The sequence below is a fragment of the Heliconius melpomene genome, chromosome 20 (assembly GCF_056956725.1).
Source record: "Heliconius melpomene rosina isolate 202511_hmr_F chromosome 20, ASM5695672v1, whole genome shotgun sequence".
NCBI classification, from domain to species: domain Eukaryota; kingdom Metazoa; phylum Arthropoda; class Insecta; order Lepidoptera; family Nymphalidae; genus Heliconius; species Heliconius melpomene.
Genome location: NC_140408.1, coordinates 14412189 through 14438524, shown reverse-complemented (window position 1 = coordinate 14438524; position 26336 = coordinate 14412189). Strand labels below are relative to the sequence as shown.

At 32.3% G+C, this 26336-nt stretch overlaps 1 protein-coding gene across 5 annotated transcripts in view; it reads left to right on the top strand.

Annotated features, from left to right (window-relative positions):
* Positions 1-25859, top strand: part of LOC146528157 (GTPase-activating protein CdGAPr-like) — a 53036-nt gene extending 27177 nt beyond the window's left edge. Inside the window, exons 1-26 of one of the 5 annotated variants that reach the window (XM_085205327.1) lie at positions 3069-3194; positions 7918-8018; positions 8323-8402; positions 8523-8626; positions 8779-8917; positions 9140-9302; positions 9832-10016; positions 10426-10517; positions 10606-10663; positions 11009-11147; positions 11286-11464; positions 11832-12027; positions 12479-12607; positions 12881-13031; positions 13313-13402; positions 13764-13855; positions 14061-14163; positions 14395-14455; positions 14834-14937; positions 15207-15334; positions 15911-16049; positions 16511-16605; positions 17253-17357; positions 17887-17961; positions 19254-21182; positions 21771-25859. In XM_085205327.1, coding sequence (XP_085061453.1) covers positions 3141-3194; positions 7918-8018; positions 8323-8402; positions 8523-8626; positions 8779-8917; positions 9140-9302; positions 9832-10016; positions 10426-10517; positions 10606-10663; positions 11009-11147; positions 11286-11464; positions 11832-12027; positions 12479-12607; positions 12881-13031; positions 13313-13402; positions 13764-13855; positions 14061-14163; positions 14395-14455; positions 14834-14937; positions 15207-15334; positions 15911-16049; positions 16511-16605; positions 17253-17357; positions 17887-17961; positions 19254-21182; positions 21771-21849 — 4770 coding nt within the window. In that variant the 5' untranslated portion in view covers positions 3069-3140 and the 3' untranslated portion in view covers positions 21850-25859. Of the gene's footprint in view, positions 1-3055; positions 3227-7917; positions 8019-8322; positions 8403-8522; positions 8627-8778; positions 8918-9139; positions 9303-9831; positions 10017-10425; positions 10518-10605; positions 10664-11008; positions 11148-11285; positions 11465-11831; positions 12028-12478; positions 12608-12880; positions 13032-13312; positions 13403-13763; positions 13856-14060; positions 14164-14394; positions 14456-14833; positions 14938-15206; positions 15335-15910; positions 16050-16510; positions 16606-17252; positions 17358-17886; positions 17962-19253; positions 21183-21770 lie in introns of those variants that run through there. The other 4 variants (XM_085205328.1, XM_085205329.1, XM_085205330.1 and 1 more) reach the window with 4 other exon arrangements.
* Positions 25860-26336: the final 477 nt, after the last annotated feature.

Genomic DNA, 26336 nt, shown 5'->3' with positions numbered 1-26336 from the left:
TGCGATCTCTTTGAAGTCACTTTTGGCAGATTTACTAGCGTTTCTCCAAATAAAGGAAAAAAATGTTATAATTGTGAGTCATTTTAACCACTTCATTATAATTGTGAGGACGTTATAATCACTCTGTTTAAAGATTTAGAACTCTGTTTTCAGTTTATACGGTAATTTACTGCAAGTAACCTATTTTAACGTTTGTGTTAAATGATTTGTCTATTAAATTCTTAATTATGTCATAAATAACTCTTGTACGTGTTTGGATTTAGTACTTTAATTTATGGTCCGTTTAATTTATAAGGCAAAGTAGAAAAGAGATCTCTTTTAATGTATGGTAACAATTATATTTATTTTACACAGGAATCAAAGTTATTAACGAAACATTTATAGATATAGATTATAATTTTATGTTGTAATATATTCCACACTAGCTGTAAAAAAAATTATGAGTTGGGATGCATGATACATTCTAAGTGCGGAATCTAACTCTGATCACAGATAATACATCGAAACGACATAATATACTTACGTAAATATACAGCCTATAACTTTGCTCGATAAATGACTATGCAACACTAAAAGATTTTTTTAAATTCGAATCAGTAGTTTCGGACAATATGACATTCAAGCAAACAAACTGCTTTATAATATTAGTTTACTTTTCACGGGGTAACTCATAATAAACAAAAACAATTTAAAGTTACATATTCTTTGGTAGAATCAAATCCACGACCATAGTGATTTTGGTCACACACATGCCAACTATTCCGCTATTGCGCAAGAGGGTGAGATTTATTTTGTTTGTTTGTCCTAATTCAAATTGTTACAAGAGAGTTAATTTTAAAAGGCCCTTTTATAGTTTTGGTGTATTGGAAAATGGTCATTTCTTATGTGAATTGTACGCATTTTAATAAACAAAATGTACATAGACAATTAGGTAAAGAATTGCTTTTTTTTTTATTTTAAAGTAAAGTACGCAATGATTCTAAGTAGGGGCCAAGTAGAAAATGGGTTGACCTCTGCCTGTCCAGCATAACGTGAAAAATAAATCATAAATAATACACTTTATTAAGTTGTCCTTTCAGCTAAATCATGTGACCTTAGGGTGTGAATCCTAATAGCCCGGAACGCGATGTCTTCCCACTAGCATTACGTCAGAAGCCACATGCTTGCAATATGTTCGCTTAATTGATATTTGTACTAGTGTATTGTATACGGTTTTACTTGTAATAATAATACAGTACTCTCCACCAAAGCAAAATCTGACATTTCGCTTCGTCTAACAGGATCAGAGAAACGTCTATATTGTGTTAATATAAAAGTATCTCTCGATTGGAATCAGACACCATTATTATTGCTTACAGCTTCTTAATCGAAGAATCGAATAAAGAATCGTGTGGTCCACTACTCTGTGTTCTATCAGATCCAAAAATAATGTTCATATATTATCTCTATATTAAATATTTACCTAAGGAAATTACGTAGACATACCATTATAGATACTAATGCTTGCAATATAAATATAAATATAGATTTTGTATAAAAAATTGTGACACATTCCGGATGGTTTTAGCAACACCAGATAAAAATAGGGACGTAACACGCACTCCCCTATAAAATGTTGGCTGTATTCATTTTAATAAAATTTCCTTTGATTCTAAATTAACATTAGTTTTAGTACTTAGATACATACTTATTTTTTCTTTTATTTTTAAATCTCATCATACTATGTAAAGTGCTAGAGAAAACCGTGTGATATATTATTCTATTCTCTACTCTCTGCTCATTTTAAATTAGTTATGCTATCCATCATTGCACTAATAACTATCGCATTTGATCAGAGTGACTACTCAAGAGCAATACGATCACGTTGATAAACGATATAATCATAATTATTTGTAAAAAAACAATAGTTAATAAAGTATGTTACTAATATATGTCAGCAATTAATATATCAAGTATTTAATCGATATAAATGGTTCGACGCGAATCGAATCGTCGCTTTCAACGTGGACGGATATCAAACAGGTTTTATAATTGCTTTACTTCCCGTCGTGGCTTTACGCTTTACATCCTTTGCGTGTTTTGTAGCTAAAGTTTGTTTGTTTTTTTTTTATAATAGTTATTGCAATTTATGTTATTATGCAATATTTTCTTAGAACGTTTTGTTTATTCTTTTTTGATTTGGTAGAAGTATATTTTTGTATAATGGAAGGAAATTTTTACAGTAGGATATATTTATGTATATTATTAAATTCATTATGTGATCATAAAAATGTTTTATAATAAGCTAAAGCTCCTTACTATAACTTAATCAATATTATATGTTATACTTCTTTATTATAATAAAAAGTGTAATATTTAAAAAGGAACCCCACATATAATAAAAAAATATAAATTAATTAATATTTATTATTATTGTTATATTTTCCCATCAACCAACCAATGGGTAAAATATGCATCGCTGTCAACACCACGATCGACCGTGTTCAGCCAGTCGCGGGACGGAGGGGAGTGCTGTCAAATCGTATTATGTCCCTCGGTTGCGATTAGCGTTAATTTATAAAGATTAAAACGCTTTTTATTAAAATAAATATAACTAATAATATATTTATGTGTTGAAAAACCGTCTAAAACCAAAAGGGTTTATAAAATTCGAATGGTACAAAGTGAGTTCAGTTATTTATGTTGAGTACCATTTCTGTAAATATTGTTTTAAGTGACGAAACACTGTGTTCCTTTTTAACTTTTTCAGTTGCAATCGTTCAGTGAACTGTGAAATGCATTATTTTAACGTATTTTTGGTACCAAATTGTAAATCAATACGTCGATTACAGAATAAAGTGATGTATTAGTTTACTTTGTAAAGGCTGTATGTTTTTGTTATAGCCATTATAAATGTAGATGAATTAAAAAACAATACGTTTTTTTTTAAATTAGTGGCATAAATTAATATGATAATTTCTTAAAGTGATTTCGAAAGAAAAAAATAATAAAGCATGAACTGATATTATTATAAAATTTATATGTGTATATTAGTGTTCTTAAAGTATTTCTTGAATTTTTTAATACAAAGTCAGAAAGTGACTTTCAAATGCAGATAATGCAATTTGAACTAATATTATTTACAATTATACAATAAAAGGATGAGAAGAGTTTTCGGCGTGTGCTCGGATGGCTGGCTCCTCTGCGGTCAGAATGTGAGCAGCTAGTCGCTGTCTCTATGTTGTCTGTATGTTTGTACGGGTTCCTTTTTTGTTGATTTTACTTTTGTTTTTTCATGAGAAAGCCTTACTGTGTTGTTGTTTTTTTTAAGTTTGAAATTTAATGTTATATTTTTAATGTTAAATATTAAAGTTAAATTTTTATTTATTTTTTTTAGTATATTTATTTATTGGTTAGATAGATAGTGAAATTGAGGTCTACCACTCAACATTAATGTTGGTAATTGGGCTGAAAGTGAAGAATCTTCATATCAGATTATCAAATGTTATTATTTCTTTGAGCATGAATCAAACTCATACTCATTGTGCCTTCAGTCACATGGTACAATGGTGTGTACTTTTCTTCAATTATTTCTAATATCTGTTATCTACAGACATGGCACTGGGGCACCTGCAAGCAATTGTAAATAGGATGATACCTTGTGAATTCAATTCAAACTAGAGAATAATTCATATTTTCATTTCTTTTCTCTGGTAATGAGGCAAAACACGGAGATGCATTCCACAAATCAACACATAATTCCCCAGAATTTGGAAAAAAGTGAGAAAGTGTATTTAATTTAGATATTTTTAGTTTAGTAATATGCATAGCAAGGCTTTCTCATCACATATCTTCATTCTGTATTGAGGATGCAACTACTACATAATTATATTTGTTGAGAGTTTTGCTTATTTGATGCTAATAACTAAACTCATTTGTTTTCTCATTCATGATTTCGCCTATTCAATATATATTTTTGGTACTTAATGTTTTGTAACTTTCTCTGTAAGTGATTTATTTGTAAATTTTTTTGCGAAAATAAATGTCTCCAAGTGATTTATTTCCAACAATGATTGATTGTTTCCAAGGAAATAAGTTCTTGTAATACTATTTTATTTCAGTTGAATCCTCAAGACAGTAGTTAAGCATGTTCTTGTTGTTATAAATTTTATAATTATAAACTTATTAAAATATATGGGACATTTTAACTTTTATAGATGGTTTTTTAATTTGTCTAACAATAATAATTTATAATTTTGTATTTAAATCTAAATTACTGTACTTAGAGATATCAATCAATGAAATGTTGGTTAAATAATATATAATTGATGATTCTGAGTAGCTAATTACCAGTCTCCCAATATCAAATTATGATTTTTTTTTTAATATTATACAAATACATAAATAAACTAAAACAAAAACATAAACTTTTTTAGTAAAGTATTTTTCTTGTCTCTTGGAAACCATCTAAATTTATTCAAAATTGTGCAATAAAGACTGGTTTTAAATTCATCACTATATTAAAATTCTGTACATTTTCTAAAAAAAATTGTTGCAAAATTATTGATAAATAAACTATAGGTGACAATTCAGTTCTTTGACAAGTTGGTGACAAGTTAACCTTTAATTATGTGGTGTTTCTAGTGGTTTGTACTGAACAAACCACTTGGCCAAAAACCTTAAAAACAACAAAATATTTTGTATGTACCTCAAAATAGCATGTTTTAATTGTTTTTGTTTTCAACAATGATGTACTGTTGTTTTTACTTTTCAGTTTTTTGTCATTAATGATTTACTAATTTTGTAATGATAATGATTTTTTTGTGATTGTATTGCATCTTGTGTTTTGGAAGATGACATTAAGATAGGAAGAAGGAACTGCTTAGCAGTTTATAGATTCACCATCACACTCTGAAATGTGCATAAACACTCAGCTGTACTGTTCAAGCTTCCATCTCTTTAGCTTTAACATAACTATGTGTATCTCTAACATATACAGTCATGTTCTTGCACCCCTGTACCTCGATTGTCCTTGAGCTTCCATCTCATGTTTTTTTATCCTGCATATAGCAGGGTAGGCAAAGATAACTCAGTGTTAAGGCATTCCATTCTCCACTTTTTGTCTAGTTTTCAAGAGATTGTGTGTTGATTGACGAAAGTCAACATCGCATTTTGTCTAGATATGTAGGAAGGATTAAAAGGCTGTTTTAAAATCCGCATTAACACACACTTCTACTGTCCTCTATCTCTATGTAAGAAATAAAAAAAAATATCCTTAATTTTGTGATCATGTTTCATAGCATTGTAAATTTTTTATAATAGCAATTTTACAGACCATAAAATATATGTTATGTCTTTTGAAGCCATAGCTTCAGGGTAATAACATAGTTTTGTGAATTTATGTTGTATCCTCATATTGTAGGAATGTTACTTTTACTTCCTACTTCAGAACAGTATTAGTTGCACTAAAATAGATTAAAATTCACTAAAATAGGCACTTGTATTATCTGTTCACTTAGATTTCAGAACTGTAGTGGTGAATTACTTATTGATTTTTTTATAGAACTTTTTTTATTTTTTCTTATTAAATATTGCATGTTTGTCTTATATAAAAAAACTTAGTAAGATTAAGAAAACTCACTTAATTATGGTTTTCTTAGGAAACTTTATTTAGTATTACCAGACAATTTATTTTTCACAGCGGATTTTGATCAAAATTTTTTTGTATTTTAAAATTTTTTCATGCACTTTGCAAAACGTCCAATAATTTCTTAAGCTTATAGCTGTATCCATATACACAGGTAAATCCCGACAGGCAGAGGATGGCCTAGTGTTACGCCATTTCATTCCCCATATAGTGTTGAGTGCCGGAACTCTTAAAATCGCAGTCTGCGTTGTCCTGGACGCCATCAAAAATATTGCATTTTTTAATCTTTTAATAAAAAATAGTCGTATATATATATAAGTATAGTGGAATATATTTTTAAAAGCAATGACTCTTTACAATTCAAGTTACTTACATTTTAAATGAATTAAATTTATGAAAAGAATATAAAAACTTTCAAGTGTTCTCAAACAAAAGTAAAACTAAATGCGGTAGCTTTTCTACAAAATTGATCTAAAGTTCCATTTTTGTATAGAATTCTCAACTGGGGTTAATTACATAACGATTAAGGTCGGGCTGAATGGATCTACGACGACGTGATATATTTATTGTAAGAATTTAAAAAAACTAGTCAACCGAATCGGACTCGCCCACTGAGGGTTCTGTACCAATTTTATGTTTGTAGGTCAGGGAAGTTCAAATTATAAAAGTTGACAAACTTTCGTAGATTAATGTGTAGAATTACTTATTACACCACTTTTTTTACTTTCTAACACCACGAGTGTTGAATGTTTGGTGGTGGAACTTAACGCCGGAACAAAACTATTATCTTCTCGAGTAGAAATAGATCCCACAACCAATGCACGTCTATTTTCCTACATCCATGTAACAATAACCTTGAAAGTATATATTTAAATTCAAGACGTTTTGTAATTTTATTATAACAACATACTAAGGATTCGCTCGCGGGTTCGCTCGCTTGAAATACACAATTATTTTTTTTTTTCACTTGTATTACTTTCGTACTCTAATAACATTATGATTTTAATGACAATTTTCATAAAAAATTACAACCAATTCAATAAAACGATAACTTTTTATTTAACAGATTCAAATAAAACCCTAAATATTAAAGAAATTTTGCCAAGGTGCAATAGTACAAACTCATCAAATTGGTTAAAACTTTACTGAGATTAGCGGGCCCAAACTTACAGACAAACAGAAAAAAAACATTGTTTTGGGTTCTATTACATTGATAAATGTCCCCAGTGTTAATAGATTTTTAAAATATATTTTCCATGTACAGACAGTAATAAGAAATAATTTTATTATACGTATAGATAATTATTTTATTTCTGTGTTTGTTGAAAAACTTTGAATTATATGTTCCTTGTCGTTTTAAATATGAAATCTAGAAACAAACGTATAATGTAAATTGTCATACATTTGTCGCGTGTTTTAAAGTACTTAAAGTAGGCAATTTGGTACTATTACGTACTCTATTAACTCTTTTACCTGGGGCTTCGTCCCCGTTATCAAATAAAAATACCGAACGGAAGTATCTTAACGGGGCCGGGGTCTCTTTAACTTTTGCCTTTCGTACTTTTACGCATTGTAAATCCGGGAACAAAATAATCAAAAGTAAGAAAAAATCCTTAAACGCAGCCATCTACAGCTAACTTCAAGGCGGCTATGACTCGTCAAATTAAATATTATTTTGTGTCATTGTCTGACTATAAAGCCGTCTGTAGTTTGCTACATCTCCACTCTCTGATAGACAAAGCGCGGCGTTATATTCCGCGACTCAACGAGGAGAAGAAGGGTACCTCCCTCTGCCTACACAGCTAGGCGGGAAGTCTCAAATTGGAACAAAAATACTCTAAATATATAAGATAAGTACGTAATACATCATTAGGACGTTATCGGAGATAAGAAGTAAGCACTTTGTGTTTGTGATTCATTGAATCAAGATGTCTAAAAAACTCATGGTAGGTACAATACATGTTTTAAGAACGACAAGAAAGGAGAAGGTTTAGTTTATTGCATTTTTTTATGTAATTTTTTTACAAAAAACATGAGCTAAGCTTAAGTAGGGTTCTTTATTTTAGACCTTTTTTTTTAAAAAAGCAAAAGAAATTTAAATATTCTATTTCTAGTAACTATAACTCAAATCTTTAGTGGGTATAATATTCTGTTTATAAATTCGGCATAAACAGAATTACATAAAATCGTAGCGAAATTTGAACTGACCTCTTGAAGTCCGTCTATAGAGCGTTTAGACCATATTATACTATTCCTTGACTGACGACTCAAAGACAGTTCTGTTTTTGCAGGGCTCCCCACACGGCTCGGTGATGTCGTGCCAGTCGCTGGCGGCGCGAGCGTTCGCCGAGCCAGACAAGGACCATTGCACCTCGAGAGCGACATTTCACAGGTACTAATAAGAGATGAATACTGTATTGGGACTGTTGTCTAATACTACTAATTCTTATTTTGCACTTGCACTTCAAGCCAGTCGTGGCGCAGGGTCAATTTCGTTCGCATCTTTTCACCAAATTATTGAGACAATGCCGTGCGTTATTTATTACCAGAGCGAGGAAATTAGAATAATTCATTCTTCCGAATAATTATCGAAACCACAACTGTCTTGTCCATACCATTAATATAAGGGGGAAGTAAACCATAAGTTAACTTCCCCTCTCTTTTTTTTTCATAAAATATTATTTGTTTTTTTTTAGAACGGTGCGTTTCAGTTCAGACTCGCGGAGTCAAAACACAAGAACGTCTAACGATACAGAATGCAAGCGAGAAACGTCAGGTGAGATAAATATATCTTTATATTATATAGTACCTAAATATTTTTTTAAAAAAAATTCTAAATCTCTTCAGTTTTAAAATGTTAAAAAAATTATAAATATTCGTCATTCATTAATCCCAGGTTCAATGTCGCTAAGCGCGTTATCAATGACGCCGGTGTCGCAGGGCTCAGGTATGAGCCAGTCCGCACCCTCCGCCTCGACCACCTTTGACATTGATGATTCGGTAAGTTATTTTGTTTTTTTTTGTATATTTTTTTTGTCAGCTATACGCTGTATCCCGCAAGAAATAGGGTAGGCAGAAGGGTCTTAGTGTTAAGACACTCTGTTCCCCAAGTCTTTTTGTCTTTTTTCTTATTTTTTCTTTTTGTCTTCTAGCCACATCCGCCCCCAGCGTGTAGATTTCCAAAACTAGAAGAATGTGCTCATTTTCACTACGAAAGAGTGTCTTTGGGTGGTATTTCAGTACAACTGGTGCCTTGTGAGAGTAATGCTGATTCCCCGTCTGATGGAGAAGGTAGTCTGGTGTATTGTTTTTCTTTTGTTTATGAGAATGCATGCATATCATATTGTTTGATAATGATTATTTTTGGTTATTCCATCGAATTTAATACCTTCCTTACAAATAGAAAAGATCCTATTATTATCCTTGTTTTAATTTATTTTCCTGTATGCTTTTTGGCTTCAACTATTTATTATATACATAACTTATTACTATATTTTTTTTATAATACTACAGGTTGGGTTAGCCTCAAAGTGCGTTCCCATGTGAACACTCCGCCGCCAGAGCCCAGTGACTCAAGAACACTAAGCGCTAGTTGGACGGAGGCCAGCGACGTCAGAGAGTGGACACTTACCAGGAACAAGGAACATTTCACCCACCTAGATGATATGTTGCATAGGTTAGTGATGTTATTTTCCTGTTTATTTATTGCAGCTTTCCGCTTTATGGCGCTAGAAGAAATTCCGCTCTCCGCTTTCAGCCCGTATTCGACATATTGCGTGATGAATGGCGTTGCTCAACGCTGTACTTTATGTTACCGTAATGGCATGATGAAAATAATTGATTTTGCTGACTGGGAATCAATTAGTCTGGACTACTGTTCCAGCGATTGTATTTGAGTATGAACGTGTGTGTACTTTTGCACGTGCATGTGTACTTGGATGTGCTTGTGGACGTGCGTGTGTACTTGTGTAAGTCTGTGTGTAACTAAATGTACTTGCGTGCAACGTGTTTTGTGCTTATGTACTTGAGTGTACTTGAGTGCATGTCAGTTTGGTTAAGAACGTACATAGGTGCGTGCATATGTACTTGACTGCGGGCGTTGATATTCATACTTTAAAAAATAATCTTTTAATTTTTGTGTTTTTAGTTGAATACGTATGTTATTCTAAAACATTTCATTTTATTCTTTTCACTTTTTATTCCAGATGTATATACGATAGAAAAGTGTCCGGCCTCCCCAATCTCAAGGAAGCGATGACGCCCGATGTCCTAGACAATGAAGTGGAATACAGACAGCTCATATCCGACTATGTACATCATTTGTCCATCATAGCTGACGATTCCATCAACTGTGGGCCAGCTTTGAACTGGTTGCAGATGGATAATAGAGGTGAAGGGTTTTTAAGGGCTTTTTAGCGTCTTTTTAGCTTCACACTGTAACGCACACATTGCAGGGTGGGTAGAGGGAACCGGTAGAGGGAACGGTAGTGTTTAGACAATCTCTCTCCGCCTATTATTTCCCCTATTGGGAATTGAACCCACAACCGTCGTGTTTACTTGTAACTCGGCAGCCTCAGTTTCAAGCAATTAAATAATACAGTGCGCACTGTATTAAGAACTTGATGAAGAATACAAAGCCTTCCTTATTTAATTATTCAAATTCCTTCATAAATGTACTATCCAACACACAAAGTACTTTGGACTTATAAACCGATAATTTCTGAGCTTAGCTCGTCTAAACTAACTCATCAGGTATATAATAATACTACAATTTAAAAAGATGTATGTGTTTTTTTTAGGTCACAAATTATTAGTGTCCAATGAAGATTCAAGTTCAATAAACACGCCCGCCGTCGCCGCTGCTTACTCTGTTAGGAAATATGTGTCACAGGTGATTATTATATAGTTTTGCTTAGTATTTTTTTGTGTTTTATGGTGTAAGAAATAGAAATATGTAAAAAATGATATTTTTTTTTCAGGCGCGAGATGAAATAAGTTTCGAAGTGGGCGATATGATATCAATTATAGACATGCCAGGTGAATATCTTTTATTACATTTTTCTAATTACATCTATGCAATTGTACTTTCTTAAAATAAAAAATAATTCTTATAAATATCAAAAAGTGGTCAAATATAGCTTCTGTTCGTTTATAAAATAACTACATCAATCAATCTATTAAAGACCCAGTTTATGTGGCTGTTTATCAATCACTAACATACATGCTATACTGTAATAAATAAAACCTCCACCTCTAGCTCTGTCTACAACTAAGTTTCCACAGGTCTGTTCCCCAGCTGGGGGCCTATATCGTTTATTTAAATAAACCATATTTTGAGTTTAATTGATCTGCCCCCAATGAGTCCCCACTAAAGCTCCCCAGCTCTGTCCCCAGGCCCGCAGGAATCGGTGTGGTGGCGCGGCAAGCGCGGGTTCCGCGTGGGGTTCTTTCCGCACCACTGCGTGGCAGTCATTGGGGACAAGGTTCCCCGCCATATGACGCAACCGCCGCCGATTGTTGGGTGAGCTTTATAAATAAGTCATTTGTAAAAAAATAATGTTTTCTATTGTATTTAATTTTTATTGTATTTTACATTTTTTTTTTTGTTTAATTATACATATAAAAATATATAATATTTCTTCATTACCAATTGTTATAGATCGGTAGCAGTAGCGCCAATAAAGCCAGTGCTCCGCAAACACGGGAAGCTAATATCTCTCTTCCGAAGCTTCATACTGTCCCGACCTTCGCGAAGGAGCTTGAAACAGCAGGGTATTCTCAGGGAGAGAGTCTTTGGATGTGATCTGGGAGAACATTTACTCAATTGTGGACATGAAGGTGGATTTTATATTTATATATCATTACTGTCTATGAGTACTTTAAATATTTTTTAGAAAGTATATGAAAATTTTATGTAATATTTGTAACCTGCTCCATCGAAATACACTTTAATAATGTTAAAAAAAATTAAAATTGACACAAAGTACTTAAATTCCTTTTCCTTTGGTATTCTGTCTCTGGATATATGGAAGATAGTTTTGTTGAGTACAACACATTACAGACTTTTTTTTACTCTCGGTCTTTTTTGTTGTATGTTATTATTTTCTTCGTGTTTTTTAAAGATGTACTATTTTATATATTTTTTCTTGATTAAAAACAGAATACAAAGAAAAAACATAACTATCTAGTGTCTTATCACTTCCAGTACCCCTCGTACTAGTAGAATGTTCAGCAGCCATAGAGCGTCGTGGAGCCGTAGATGGTATATACCGTCTCTCGGGGGGCGCAGCCCTAACACAACGGCTAAGGGCGGCCTTCGACGCGGGCCTACCACCAGATCTTGCAGCACCCATGCAAAGAGACCCTCATGCTCTTGCCAGTTTACTCAAAATGTATTTTAGGTGAGTTAGGATTGACTAAAATGAAATGTACCCCTAATAAATCTAATATGTCATTAAATGGAATGTATTGACCTTAATTTATAAATGATAACAAACACTTGTAAGCACTAAAATGCTTGCTTCAGTCTATTTAAAATCCCTCCTCGTTTGTTGCGCCGATTTTTTCAGGCCTGAGACAGTAACTTTAGTAAATCGGTGGCAATTTTTTTGATGTTAAAAAAATTAACAAATCTTTTTCTCTTCAGAATTGAATTCAGAATTCACTTGGGGTACACTGCACTATACGACGACTGTTAAATCTATTAATTGAGTTGATGTAGAAACAGAACCATAAAAGTTGAGTTCCGCTACTCATCAGGCAATGCCTCTTCGGCGGAAAGTGGAAACGGAATTTCTTAACACTAGCGTTCCCTCTCCGTACTCTGTTCATGTAATCTTTCACTCCTTCCAGGGAACTACCAAACCCCCTTTGCACCTACCAGCTGTACGACAGCTTCGTCCACTCTGTGCAAGTGCCGGAGCAGTATCGACTGAAAGCGATGAGAGATACCGTCGTGAAGCTACCGCCGCCGCACTATAGGTGAGTAGAGAGAGAGAGAGAGATAGACACAGGCACACAACGTGTTACGTGCGACGGTGTGCGTCTATTTGAATAAATTTATATTGTTGAAAAACAACCTTTGAAAACCATATTAAGGTTTATTATAAAAGTGTAGAATGAACATTCACGCTTTTTAATGATATTACTAAGAAATATTTCCTCGTTTTATAGAGAAACATTTTATAATATATTTGAATATAACATTTTATAATATATTTGCTTATAATTTAATCTCAAATAATTTTTTTCCAGAACCCTCTCCTACCTAATGCGACATCTGCGTCGAGTGTCCCTGCTAAGCGAGTCCACCGGCATGACGGCGCGCAACATGGCAATAGTGTGGGCACCGAACCTGCTACGATCGCCGAAGCCCCAACACGCGCTGCAGGGCGTCGCCGTGCAGGTGCCCGTTTGTTTCTTTGACTGTTACTCGAGATTTTATATATAATCTACCCAAGAAGCAACTCCTATACCTCAACACTATTTGCAGCCCCTAACGTCTATCACTAGTATATTAAGAGACCTAGATTCATACTTCGTCATTTCTTTGGTTAAGACACAATATCTCAAAAATTGTGCAGTGGAGAAAGGAGAGTCTTAGCACTAACTTCCCTCTGCTATATGGGGAATACAGCGTGAAACTGATTTTTTATATAATAATTGTTTATATTGATTTATTTTCAGGCTGTAGTAACTGAATTTCTCGTCTGTTATGCTGAGGACCTCTTCGCTCAGGAACAAGGCGCTGATTCGGGACCCAACTCCTTGGAGCAGGTAGGTTCATATAATTTGGTGCAATATTGTTGCAGTTAGTGAGTTACCTCAAATTATTTTGGTAAGATATTATTTAATATCTTTTAACTTGTATTAATTATTTATTATTATTTCCTTTTTATGCCTTCGTGTCATAGTGCGACAGAGTCGGGTTCAAAGCGCGACGGTTGTAGGTTCGATTCCCACTCGAGAAAAGAATTGTATTCATTTCAACGCTCTAGTAGGCAAAACACAGCGTTGAATTCCGCCATTCAACAGGCATGGTCTTGTCAATAAGATCCCTTTATAAAAAAATTAAAAGTATTAAATAAACTAAAATTCTATTTATTTAACTTATCGGTTTTGTTTTTTTTTTTTCTAGGAACAATATGACTCCCATATAGAACTACGTGGCCTCGAAGCTGGTAGACGACCTAAAAGTCTACCTCTGAACCCACCTACTAAATTATTAAGGTAATTAATTAATAAAATAAAATAAGCCAGCCGTGGCGCAGGGCATTTAGTGGTGAAAAGTAGGTGGGGAGAAATGTCTTAATGATTCCCTCTGCCATTTTGCTGTATGCAGTAAGCAGCGTTAAGTAAAAAAAAAAAATATTCACGGTGCATCCCGCGCAGGTGAAGACAAAAACAGTATATAGTATTTTAATTTAATTAACAGTTTAGAGGAAGCCCGTCGTCGTGGAAAATCCAGTCTCTGTACTGAAGCGCTGTCCTCCGCCGCGCTGAGACCCGCAGGACATCTACAGCCCAAGTATATTGAGGTTAGTATAGGTTTATTTCCTATCCATTTGGTACACTTGTGAGGTATACATATTAAGAAAATTATTATAGTTGAAGTAATGGAACTTAACGATAAATGTAATGACTTAATATTAGATTTCAAGGTTCCTTCTGCCTACTCTATGTCTACGCTTACAGTCAGACACTACTATTCCACAGCGACACGACGGCCTTTAAAACATGTAATTAATAATTTAATATGATGTTGTCAGGTCGGTTCGGGACCTAACAATCTACCTCAATACCACACAGTGTTGGATCTACCTATACCTGGTAAGATTATTTTGATATTATTTAATATCGATTTTACTTATAATGTTTAGGTACTTTATCTTTCTTTATTTTACTAATACTATAAATGTGAAAGTTTGTTACACTTTCACGTAAAAGCTGAAAAAAAAATTGATGAAACCTTACAGTAATGTACCCTATACATCAGTATAACTCATAGGCCACCATTTACAATGTCAAGGATTATTCCAAAACTTATTAACATTTATCTACTGTTTTATTATCTTAATAAACTAAACTTTAAACAAATATTACTAACAGTAATCTACATACCTATAATGAAATGACACTTTTAAAATTCTTATTTATCTACAAACCTATATTACAATAACAGATTAAATGATTTCTAACGGTATACAGGTTCAAAGCGTGCCTTGAAACGATCACCATCAGGTTGGCGAGGATTATTTAGTAGAAGCAAATTACAAAGGGCACCGCGACCACCCGACACGCCACCTATGCAGGTACAGGTTTGGTTGAACATACTAATCTCAGGAACTGTGGTCCTTTTTTGTCTTTGCTTAATGTTGTATCCCATATATAGCCGGGTAGTCAGTGGGAACCTAATGTTAAGACACTTTGTTTCCCATGCACCCTATACTAATCTCTAAGATTGCTATTTACGTAATACATATGTTCATATTTTTTATTGTATTTCTGTCTTTTCTTTTTGGGTTTACTTTAAAAAAATATAATTATTAACAAGTAACTCTTTATTTATTTTTCATTACAGGAACCAGTCCCAATCCATATAAATTCGAACATACGACCTGCTAAATCGTGTGAATCGTTAACATCTGAAACTGATATACTGCCACCATTAGCGGCAAGTATAGCTGCGCCATTGAAACATCATACTAGGTAAGAATCACAAAAAAATTGGAAAGAATTACTTTTTTGTCCTTCTGTCAAGAGAATTTTTATTAAGGTGAAGGTCTACAGTCCCTTGGGGCCCAAAAAAAAATAAGCTTCTAACTCAAAGCAATTAATTTCAATCGATTTTCTTAGTTTTCATAGGTTTAGGCTTAATATAGTATATTTTACACAATGCTGTATATAAAAATCATTTATAGTCTTAATAGGAAGTTCATTTGTATTACAATTTTGATATATTTTTTCGCGGCGTTGAGTTTTGCCACTCAACAAGTAATGTCTCCAGAACTCGGCGGACAGTGGGAAACGGAAGTGTCTTAATTAGAACGGAGTATATTAACCTTAGGTTCCCCCTGCTGTGTGCGGTATACATTACTTGTCTTCAGCATGTCAAAGCAGGAAGATCATGTGTCAAGACGCTACGTTCTTCCTTTTTTGTTCAAATTCGTGACATTACGTGTTGAGTGGTGAAACTCAACACTACCATTTTCTCTTACCAGAATCAAATTTTACTTTTTTGTAAATTAAATACATTTTTAAATAAATTCAACCTCGCTACCGCAGATCGTCCTCCTGCGACTCCTACTTCGAGCCGTGGCAGGCCGAGCTGGCGGGCATGCGCCTGCGCCTCTCCCCGCAGGAGAGGGACCGCAACATGTTCAGCGAGGAGGACGACACCGCCCTACACACTGGACAGGCACAGGTTTGTACCGACTGATACTACCTGTCAATTCGCAAATATTGAAATAATAATTTGGAAAGAAAATATTTACTTATTGACGTCGAAACTGTATAAAGCGCAAGTGCTTGTACTGATCTTTACCTTTACTCCAAAAGTGAGATTTTATGTGTAGTTTCAAGGACGATTTCTCCGTCGCCGTCTTACATACTGGGCAAGCACAGGCACAAGTAGACTAAACTATATAATAAAATAACTAAATAACTATATAACATTACATACAGTGAGGAAGATGACGTCATTTAGTTTAGTCAGTTTAGTCTACTGTGCCGCAGTATGTAGAACCATGTGGTTCCACACGTTGGACAGAAGTGATTAATTGAATTACTTTTGGTAAGGGTTTGAACTCCCTACTCGCTATAGCGCGCTAGCTCGAATTTAAAAAAGTCTTCTCTATTAAAACATTTTTCTATTTTAATCTACAGGATGATTCTCTGTGTTCAACGCCGCCGGAATCAGGCCCGTGTAGTGCAGTACCTAGCCCTAGACGGAATCGAGTCGATACTGACCTTGCTGAAAGGTAAACACCTTTTGTAACTACTGTACCACTATGTACTTTACTGGTACAGCATGGTCTATGAGCCTGTTGTCTGTTGATTTGATTGGATGAGTGTTGACGGGATTTGATTTTAGTATTATCCATAAAGAACTTAGTACTCTTTAGGGTGTGGGCATATGTTTCTTAGCTTATGTAAAGAAGAAATAAATAGAGGCTTTTAATTAGTTTTAGTCGGAATTGTAAATAATGTAAAAATGTAATGTCTATCGAAATTAAATCTAATCAGTCAATCAGAATTTGTGAGCATAAACATTTTCATATATGTTGTATATTCCGGCCTATAACATAATATGTTGCCTCCAAAATTCGGCGAAAAGTAAGGAAAGGAGTGTCTTAACACTAGATTCCCACTGCCAACCCTGCTGTGTGCGGAATACAATGAGAAGCTGATTAATTTGACTTATTTATTTATAAATTCCCCACACAGCAGGATAGACAGGATAGAGGGAACCTAGTCTGAAGACACTCCATTCCCAACACTCCACTCGGAAAGCGGACCCACAACGCGTCGCGTTTACAGTCGCACGCTTGTGCCCTTGCGTCAAGATTGGCCTTTCAATCGCTCATCTAATTAATGAGTAATATTTTTTTCCTTAATATTTTCACAGAAAAAGAGTAGCCTTAGAGCATTTAGAGCAACAAGTGGCACAACTGGGTTATATCGATGGCGACCCCGATACCTCCGTGCCGGATAAACGTACTGCAGCTAAACGGTGAGTGGGTTCGACTCCCGATGGTGTTTTGTTTTATATGGCCATTTTGTGTATAAATTTCGGGTCATTTTTGGTACTTAATTTGAAAATAAATATAGTTGAATGTCGATATTTCAATCCTACTATACTACTTCATACTAATTTTATAAATTCAAATTTAAATAAACTTATTATAAGCACTTTTGAATCGACGAATGAACATATGAACAAAAAGCTACCACCGGTTCGGAAGGCAGTTCTGCTGAGAAGAGCCGGCAAGAAACTCAACAGTTGCTCTTTTCAAAATCAATCATACAATCTATTATATTAGTTGGCAGCTATCCTGCATTATTATGTTTATGTTTAAACGGATTTAGATGAAAATTTAGAGTAATATAGCTTAGTTCATATATCAGAATAACACATAAGCTACAGTTTATGTAAACATTTAACAATAAGTTCGAGCAGGCGAGTTAGTCTATAGGTTTCTTGTGATTGATAAACGATAAAAGTTTTCTCTCTTTTTAATTTTTACTATTTTATACCACAGAATATGCAAAGACCGCGACAGTCCTCTGTCATCGACGTCAGATTTTCAAACGTCACTCACTAATGTCAAATTAAGGTAAATATATATATATAAAAATGGATGTGTATTTATGTTTGTATATGTAAATATATTATTATTATATGGTATAGGTATTTAAAATGCAAGTTAAATGTTTTATATATTTTTTACTTGGTTGATTACTATTATTTCATCTATAATATATTTAGCTTACTTTTAAATTGCACAGTCAGTATCATATAGTTGATTTATTATAATTTATTAATATATTTGTAATTGTTATTTTATTTATAGTATGAGGTATATTTGTTAAAATATTTTTTTTAAAAAGCTTGGAATTACGAAAATAAATTTTGTAATAAATTGATACTTATTGATATTTTGTAATAAATTGATTTGTATTTTTTTTGTTCTAAAGTCATTTGGTTATTTTATTGTTATCTTTTTTATTTGTGCACACTTTTTTTATTTTTATAGCATACAAAGAATACTATGCATTCTCCAGTATCATGCATTTTGGATGTTAGAACCAAAGCGGTATAAGTTTTTTAACTAATAATAAATATAATTTAATTAACTTCACATAACAGCAAAGGTCCTTTCTGGACCTAGGAACCTAGTGTTACGACACTCCGTTCCCATTAAGACACTTCCGTTTCCTACTTTCCGACGGATTCTGGAGGTATTTCGTATTTTGCGGCTCAACGCTCAACGCAGCGCTTTGCCTCGTTACCAGAGCGAGGAATTGAAATATTTAATTTCCTCGAGTGGGAATGGAACGCACAATCTAGACTTCAAATCTCATTTCATTCTTAGGTTTAAGTTTTTTGTTAATTATTTTAATTTACACAATCTGCTTAGAAAATTAATATAATATTCTATGTCTATAAATGGCCAAAAATAGAAATATCTTAGTTATTTTCTTGAAAATATTTTTTTTTATAAGATAGGCCACTTTTGTTCTAACATACACTTACTACACATATTTAGCATAGAAGTCTCTTTGAAGTAGTAATATGCATTGTACATCTTTATTTGTTCATACATAGTAAGTTGGTAAAATATACCATGGGATATAAACATTGTACTTTTAGAGAAAAAAATGTATTTTAACCTAAAATATCCACTATTATACATAATATAAGTACACTCCAAACACGTAAAAAAGGGACTCGATACATAGAAAATCGATGAAAAATATTAATAAAAAAAAACAAAATATACAAACTCATTATCTTTCCAGGATAGTAAAACACACTTTTCTATCACCTATCAGATTCCAGGTAAAATTTAAAAAAAGTAACACTAAAAACTTTAACACTACTAAGCATCACCATACTAACTTACAGAGAAAGAAATTCGCCGAGAAAACAAAAAAACACATCCCGGTACAGCGGAATGCATCATCCGGTACTGTATGACCCGGAACAATCTATATCTAGACTTACTTGGCATGGCAAAGATGGACATTCAACCTTAATTAAAATCGATTGGCCAGCAGAGAATTCATCTATAAGTAATTTGACGAGTAGCACAATGAATTCGAACCCACTGACTCCTGTTACGCCTGTTTATGACCCTTTAGAAAGCGATTCAGAAGTCAGTGACAATAAACATACCATAACAATCAAAAGTACGGACTGTAATAATTGTGACGAAGAAAAGTGTCTTAAATGTGAACTGAAAGCGACAGATTATGAGAATATGAAAGATATATCCAGAGAATATTCTGCACATAATCTACACGACAGCTTAGAAGCTAGTTCGTTACATTCTACAGATATTAGCTATCAAAATCTGAATAGACTATCAGCTGTGTCAACTTCATCGAATTCCGACCATCACTCCCATAAAAAAGAAGATTTGAAAATCATGACGTCGTCCCACGAAAGTTCGTCGAGCTATTCCAATGTTAGTTTTAAACACGACGAACTATATGAATGTTATAACTTTACACGACCAAACTATATTAACTTGTCGTCTAGCACGTCGAAAAGTTCACCCGGTTCGCCTTTGAAAAGTCCTCTTAAATCTACTATTAGTATAACATTTCGATCACCCGTCAGAGTCAGAACTCCTGATTACGAACCTATTGGAAATATAGACACACCTACTAATGAAAGAGATTCAGTCTACGAAGATATCGATTTAGAAAAAAATCTGTCTATAGTGGAAGATGCGACGATACCCCAGAGTGACGCAAGTCTACCAACACAACAGGCTTGCCAACCTGAAGATTTCAATCAAGATCTGATTATTCTAGAAACACCAACTGAAACTGCCATAGACAACGTAGATGTGTACAGTCAAGTAAAATTCTTCAGAAAAAGCATAGAGGAAGTAAACGCAATGATATTAGAAACTCCTGAGAAGGAAACTGAGGATTATGAAAATGTACCGTTCGAAAGCCAACGTAATTACGAAAATATTAATGTTGATACTCTAAAAATCTGTGATAAAATAGACATAAGTAAAAACAATATTGAAAAAGAGAACGGAAACGTCATAAAACCCAACACAACGAAGAATTTGAATGTTCGTGAATTGGCAATACGGTTTGAAAGTCCAACAGAACAAAAGGGACCGTTTACGTTCGAAAAATTCAAAACTGAAATTAAATATCCATCGCTAGAACGGAAAGAGGACAAAGAAAGGAAAAAGGACACGAAACCACCTCCAATATCACCAAAAACTTATAAATTGTCCAAAAACTCGAATGCAAGATCACTTGACGAGAATGCCTTTATTAAGGAATTTGGAAGTGACAAAGATAGACGGAAAAGTCTTGAAGTCAAAGATGTCAAACGACAATCTAAATATCTACCAGATTTAAATTTAAATTTGGAGGAACCGGAAACCAAATTAGAAAGCATAACTCCGACCACCGAAAACAAATTATCATTAATACAAAGATTCGACATGAAGAAGCCAGCCGATTTAAAAAACCTTATAGGTTTCGACACAGAGAAGAAACTAAGTCGGGAAAGAATAGAAAAATATAAAGAAGAACGTAGAAATTTCCTCCGAGAAAAATACAGTTCCCAATCGTTCAGGAGTAATCCGGAACAACTTACAAGGATCAAATTGAAAAAAGAAGAGAAAGAAGACCGATTCAAAGAAGATTTGCCCAAATTTGAAAGGCGAAATACTGTAGATTTGGGACAAAGAATGAGATTCTCATTAGCGAGAAGTGCAAACAACTTAGACACTATACCTTCACCGATAACTCCTGAAGAATCTCCGATAAATGGTGGAACCAGCGAACAAACACTCGAAAGGTAGGTTGTTTGGCAAAATCATTAATAACTCTATAGTCATTTCTTTTTAATAATCATCTGATCGCTTAACTAACTCGATTTTGATTGAAATTGAGTAAAATAGGTTTATTAGTTAGTTTCCTGTATGTTTTTGAATTATTTTTAATTTTGAAAGGTAACTAGAAAATGTATTTAGTCCTTCATTCTAATAAAATAAAAATAATAATAGGTATATTGTGGTGTAGTTCCCAATAGAACTGACAATACTGAAATTTTTATATTGACTAACGACAAAAATGTTAGATGGTAATGGCTTACTAAATAAAAATATTTTGATTTTAAATAAATGTAGGAAACTTTTCTAATACGCGGCGTTGAGCACGCATCACTCAGCACGCAATGCCTCCAGAATTCAGCGGAAAGTAGGGAATGGAGTGTCTTAACACTAGGTGCCTCTTACCCTCTGCCTACAGAACAGATTGATTTATTTATTTTTACGTAAAAAGAATTGAAATAACAATCAAATTTATTACTAAATATACGTTAAGTTTTAAAATGAATCAAACGGAGTTTAATAAAGGAGAAAATTTAATCCATTTATTTCCACAGGAGAGAAAAAGTCTCACCGTCATACAACATTCGCGACATGGCCGCCATTTTCGAGCAGAAATCACAAAGCAACGGTTGACATTAGACTCTATGTAACGAGTAAACTGTTATTACCTGGTAATAAATCGTGATTACCAATAAACGGTTAATGATTACTGCTTGGTTGGTTATCATCGGTAATGCTGGTAATACGTTTACCGTTACAAAGTCACTTTTAATCGTTATTCTGTTGTTAATACGGAAAGTAATCGAACGCTTTAAATTATTTAGAATTGTTATTATTTTTTGTCTAAGTTTTGTTTGTCAGTGTTGCTATATTATACATTTGCTATTTAAAAAAACTATTAAAACGTATAACTTTTTAAATTTAATTTTAAAGGCACAGATTAAATATATGTCAATTTTTTTTAAATGTGTATAACACAAATGAGTTGTTTTTTTTTCTATTAGTAAATGTATAGTATGTCATATACGATATACGAGCATTGCATTTTTTTATACAAAATATTCGAGCGTTTGCTATATTGTGATTGTTGTTTTGAGCGAAGAGTGTCTTTATTAATAATTAAATTTAAAAAAAGTAACGAGAAACAAAGTTAAAAAAATCGAAATAATGACTGAATTTGAAAAAATCGAGGTATTCTTTAATATTTATATCGACTTTAAAATATTGTTAATGTATCGCTGTTTCAAACAAAGGCTAGTCACGGTGCAGGAGCAACAGTAAATGCTCAGGGGTCGATTGATACTCGAGGAAAGTAAATATTTAATATTTTCATTTTCCTTCCTCTAGTAACAAGGTAAAGTGCGGCGTTGAGTCGCTAAACACGCAATGTCTCCTGAATTCGGCGAAAAATGGGGAACGGAAATATCTTAATGACAACGTAGTGTCTTAACACTAGGTTCCCAGGTTAACTCAGCCTACCCTTCTATGTGCGGCATACAGTGTGAAGTTAAAAATATTATAAACCAATTTAAAACTCCTGGTTATATAACCATGGTAAATAGTACGAAAAAAAACAATGGTAATATTATTACCATGGTTATCATATTTGGAAGATAGATTTTTTTATAATAGTAGAAATGACTATATATTAACAATAGCTTAGAGCGAAATAGATATATTTATAACTTTTTTTACGCAGAAGCCTAATTTTGAAAAAATCTCACTAAAAATAGAATCATTTTCGTAATAACTGACTGAAATAAGTATTGTTTTTTTGTTATTATTATTTATTACTTTCTGTACTATTACTTTTTACTTAGATATATTAATAATGTAAACTACTTTTTCTAAATCATCACACGTTTAATAATAAATGTAATAATTAAATATTAATAAATAATTGGAAATTGATCAGTTAAAAAGAGACGTTTTTTTTATTTTACATTATTAATTAAAAATAATAATAGAAAAAAATCTTAATTTTTTATTTATTATTAAACGTACAATTTCCAATTGATAAAAAATTTAAAAGGACAGATTATTCTTTTTAATGCAAAATGTTTTTTGTTACAGTATTTTTTTTATTTTTATTTAAAAAACATAACCTCAGAAACATCACACAAAGTATTATTTTTAATTTATTATTATTATTATTATATGTGTTGTGAATTATATTGACTCTATATTAGAATCTCCTTAAAAAAGTTTTAGTTATACCTTTTTACGTACATTGTGCTCTCTTTAACTTTTTTTTTGTTGTGTATTATGAATTTTGTAAATTGATTGACTAGCAGCTTTTGTTTTTATGCAGATATTAAAATATTTTAAATCGTCTAAATTTTGTTTTTATTATAAAAAATCTTTATTATCTTTATTTTGTATTGCTGCAAGTAGTTGCCATATTTAAAAAAATAAGTACTTTTTGTTGTGTATTTTATTATTAAAATCCCTTGTAAATAAAAATCAAGAGTATGCCTTAAACTTTACACTTTTTATTAGTAAATTGCATTTTGAATCTGTAAAAAAAAATTGATAGATTAAAAAAATAATCATAATTTTAGAATTTACGTCGAATTTTGAACATAATATTCGTGTATAATAAAAATAAAATAATGACAATAAAGTGAATTGATATATATAAAGTCACTTTTCAACTTTCATAGCAACTTGAATGCTTTCGGTAAAAGAGTATTTTTTTCCTTTAGAGGAAAAAAAGGTTCACCTTATTTTGAAAGAAATAATACAAATTTAAATTAATATAAGTTAGTCTCATAAAGATTCTTATTCTTTATGAGGCTAATTTATAATAATTTAAGTAAAATGCTGACTTTCTTTTATATTGAATAGATGATTTTCCACTTTTTTTTTTCAAGGAAATAAAAAATATGTTTTTCAAAAAAAAACAGAAACAAATATTTAGAAGTAATAAACTGTAACTTACTGTATATTAACTTAATTAAAACTTTTGAAATCTTTTCTTGTCAAGTACTTGTGTGAAAAAAAAGTAGAAAAAAAAAGAAATGGTTTTAATATTAAAAAAATAATATATTAATAGCAAAGTAAACATACAATCACAGCAAAAGCTATGTTAATAATAATAAAGTTATAAAATATTGATATTAAAGTACAACAAACTAAAGGCTTGAATCGATTTGATAGATCTTATCTAAAATTGCTTGAAAATAATAAAAAAATAACGACATAAGTATTTAGATTAGATTTAACCTGGAATCAAGTTGATATTCAAATTTTAAAGTACCTTCTTTCATTAATTGTTTATCAGCTTCTATCGTTATCTCGCATATAGCAGGCATAGTAACGGAACTCAACGCCGTGACAGCCTAATCATTAAATATTAATAATAAGACCATTTCATTTAACTTATAAAAGTAGTTCAGACTGGCTCTGCCAAATAAATATAAAGATATCTTCTTCCTTTTTGTATAAATACACAGAAACAATGTATAAAAACATAGACGGAATTGATGCGTCGTTGGTAAAATTATTAAAATTTTAACTAAATTTTTGTCTCTTGACTTAATCGTGGAGTATGTGACTTTAGTCGGTGGTGGGGTCCGATATCCACTGGGAGGAATTATTATATTAATTATTCATATCTCCGATAGGATAATCTACCGCGTTAGATTCCGTTTTCTAACCCAGAATGGGACTAATTATTTATCGGTTAATAGACTAAAAGTTTTGATAATTATATCAACGATAATATTATATGTTCTTGCAAGGTTTTATTATATATCGAATTAAAAGTTTTTAAATAGTGAAAAGAACCCCTTTAAAGGAAAGTGACCTAACTAAACAATTTTTAATTGTCGAGAAAATTTTTGTGTTCAGTTTTTAAAAAAATTTAGAAATTATAGAGATTTTTAGAGTGCATATTGTAAGCATATACATAATATATTTAAAACGGTCATCAAATAATTCCTAATTGGATAACGCATACACAACTTATGAATCACTAAGGCATTTAATTCAATATACAATAATTAATATTTTTCAGACTCTTTCATGAATAAAGTATTCTTTATAATATAAATAGATATTGTAAAATATATAAAGCTGTATTTGGGTATGTATAAAATGTCCTTTTTTTAATTAACCTTTTATAAACAGTCTGTGTTTTCTAAAGAAAAGTAGACTTATATAACTTTCATAAGTCCATTTTTTGTTAAAAATATGTGAAATATACAACTCTTAAAGAAAATTATACAATATAATTAAAATATCTCAGCAGAACTGCCTTCCGAGCCGGTGGTAGCTGTATGTTTATTCCACAATTCAAAAGTACTTACTAAAGTCTACTTGAATAAATAATGTTTCGAATTTGAATCGATACTAAACAGTATTATTTTTTAATTTCTTGAATTTTCTGTACTTGTGCCGATTTACTTTAGAAACGCAGACATTTTAAATTATCTATCTTTTAATAATACTGGGACCACATTTATTGGTCAAGTCTTTATTTTTATATTTGGTTTTCTGGTTTCTTGTTTTTTCCTTTGAAAATGAAGTGCGGCCGCGTGATATATAAAATGGAGCTTTAAGCGCCTCGAGGCAGTCTCGACCCCGGCTTGTAACTTAGTGTAGACATGTATACATACAATAAAACAACTATTATTGAATTACTTGTATTTTTATTTATATTTTTACTCTTGAGAAACTGATGAATATACTACTAAATTTACTCAGGATAGCCTCTATAAACTCCGCTTATTTATTATCACACAGTAAAAAAATAAATTATAAATACGTGTGAAATCATAGCTGGCGACAATGATAACAATTAACTTCTAAATTCAATCAGAAGAATAAATTATTTAATGTCATGTTCTTGCTGTGGTGACAAGACAAAGCGTGGGTTTAATATTGAGTTCCGGAACTCAACTGCGTGTTGATATCTCGACAATTGAGTAGAGGTGTAAGTACTATTACAATCAGTACTCGTGTGAAGGAACGAAAACAGTGTACGTACTAATGATGGAAAAGGCGTAATTAATTTTTCATATAAAGTTCTATTTATTTAAATTTCGTTGATAACGTAATAATACAAGTCACAGTCACTAGACCCCGTGCTTCTCGTTTACCGTCCGAGCACATACATT